We start from the raw sequence: 2,476 nt of genomic DNA, 5'->3' as shown, positions 1-2,476 counted from the left end.
TTCAGAAGAAAATGGAAAGCTGAATAAGAAAAGGAAGGATCAGGATGAAGATGAAGACGAGGATAAAGAGAACGATCATGACAACGAAGACCCTTCAGCCCAGAAGAAGCCCCGGGTTGTTTGGTCTGTGGAGCTGCACCGCAAGTTCGTTGATGCTGTTAATCGGCTAGGCATTGACAGTATGTTCCTCAATATGTCTACAATACAAAACAACAATTTTTATATTAACAATTTCGCCTATCTTTACCAAATTATATTTCTCATTTTATGTTTATCAAAATATTTTTGAATACCTGGTTCAATGTTTTTTCCCAATCAAATGTTTAGAATAATTTATAATTTATGATAGGTTCCGCTTGGGATGATTTTCATGTATCAATTATCTCTCAAAGTTATGCCATGTTATGAAGTGTTCCATTAATGAATTTGAGTGTGAGCCTCATGTTATTGTTGTTTTACTGGCAGAGGCTGTACCCAAAAAAATTCTTGATATGATGAATGTCGAAAATATTACAAGGGAGAACGTGGCAAGCCATCTCCAGGCATTTTTTCTGGCTCTTTGCGCTTTAATTTAATAAGTTAAAACCATTAATTTCATTGAATGTTTCTTGTTTGTGAAATGGCTGCAGAAGTATAGACTTTATCTGAAAAGAATTAGCTGCGTGGCGAACCAACAAGCTAGTATGGTGGCAGCCTTTGGAAGTGCAGATCAATCCTATTTGAGAATGGCTGGTTCTGGACATTTTCACAACAATGCTTTCAGATCCTTTTCATCTAGTGGCTTTATTAGTAGTCTGAACACTCCAGCTGGTCTGAATGGGCACGGATTTCCTCCTTCCGGAATACTTCAGTTGGGCCAATCACAAAATTTAAACAATTCTTCCAACGATCAACTTAAATTCCAGTCAGCCATAACTCCTGTTAATCAAAATGTTCTTCATGGAACGCCAATGTCCATAGGGTTTGATCACTCGCAAAACAGCAAGGGTGTTCTTTCTGTTCAAAATCTGACTACTGATGATGTCAAAACAACTTTTCCCATCCCAGATCAAAGACTGAGATTGGCCACCTCTAGTTCTTATCCACCTAGCCTCGGTATCACAAACAATGCTTCTAGTTCTTCGGGAGCCTCTCGACATTCTGAATTTCCTTTCTCTATGATAGATCAAAGCAGGCATAGTGATAATTGGTCAAGTGCTGTGCAGTTATCTGGGATCCAGACAAATTCTTTCCCTTCAAGCGAGTGTTTTCGACAGACAGCTATTCCTCCTTCGGATAACATGGCTTCTTTGCCTTTGCAAGGGGCGTATCTCAGTGGTCAATCCATCGCTTCACTATGCAGTCAATCTCATGGTTCATTGGCAGATATGCACTCCCAAGGAGCGTTTTTTACTAATCCACCTGAGTATGGAAACAGTAATTTACCCTTTCAAGGATGGGAAGACCATAATCAGGATGCTATTTACCACTCAAACGTTACCTGTGGATCAACAAACTCTCCATTTAGCGGGGCTGTTGTTCCGTCGGGCCTAACCACAACTAACTCAGCCTTGCACAGAAACTTGGACACTAGATTTTGTGATGATCCCATACAAATGAAGCATGCTGGATTCGGGGAATTAGTGGAATGCAGCTCATCAAGACAGCCTAGAGCGAATGTCGTAAGCCAGCAGAAGTTCTCTAATAATCTTGGTTCACTTGAATACTTGGTGAGTTCAACGATGGAACAGGTAATAACATTCGGTATGACTTCTGTAATATATTTACTACAGCCAAATCCCACATGCTTAACTCTTTTAAGTTACTTTGAAGTTTTGATTCAGTTATCTACTTATCTGGTGATTTATCTGTTGTATAGCTTTTGTTTGTATACAATTACAGATATTTTGCATAAGGTTGATACTTGATACCATCTCAATCATTATTTTAACTGCTTAACCACACTTGCTTTTATTTATATACATTTTATATGTAGTCCATTGCTCTTTTGGTTGTTGTATCTTGCACATGTCCTAAATATTTTGCTTCCTTAATCATTTGATACCATATTCATTCATGACATGCAGGAGCAAGATAAGATGAAATTATTGAATGGAGACCTTATTTGCGATAATTACTCTTTGTGACACGATAGTTGGGCATTTGGCACACTACATTCAGAATCATGCCATTCTCGTTAATGTATTTTAGAGTGATAATTCCCCCCTTATGATGTATTTAACCAGTTTTTATGTGGGGTTTAGTTTCTCCTAGTTCTTTTTTTTTTCTCCAGAGTCAAGCTCTCTAGAATTGTCCATCATGTGTTTAGAAATAAGAAGTTAATTGAGAAAATATAAAGTGTATTATTATTCCATTTCTCAGCAATTTAATTTTTAAGAAATGGATCTTGATAAGCTAGCTTCCAACTGTCTTATCAGTATTTGACAATAGTTCATGTGATTAAGAATTTTGAGATTATGCCAAATATAGTTAATGC

General features: G+C 37.4%; 1 protein-coding gene across 1 annotated transcript in view; it reads left to right on the top strand.

Annotated features, from left to right (window-relative positions):
* LOC101508241 (two-component response regulator ARR12) overlaps nt 1-2,397 on the top strand; it is a 4,673-nt gene extending 2,276 nt beyond the window's left edge. Inside the window, exons 4-7 of the mRNA XM_073368341.1 lie at nt 1-179; nt 466-542; nt 630-1,730; nt 2,067-2,397. The exon at nt 1-179 is cut by the window's left edge and continues 9 nt beyond it. Coding sequence (XP_073224442.1) covers nt 1-179; nt 466-542; nt 630-1,730; nt 2,067-2,126 — 1,417 coding nt within the window. The 3' untranslated portion in view covers nt 2,127-2,397. The remainder of the gene's footprint in view (nt 180-465; nt 543-629; nt 1,731-2,066) is intronic.
* The last annotated feature ends 79 nt before the right edge of the window (nt 2,398-2,476 follow it).

Source organism: Cicer arietinum, chromosome 5, assembly GCF_000331145.2.
Source record: "Cicer arietinum cultivar CDC Frontier isolate Library 1 chromosome 5, Cicar.CDCFrontier_v2.0, whole genome shotgun sequence".
Lineage (NCBI taxonomy): Eukaryota > Viridiplantae > Streptophyta > Magnoliopsida > Fabales > Fabaceae > Cicer > Cicer arietinum.
This window is presented reverse-complemented; position numbering and strand designations above follow the sequence as displayed.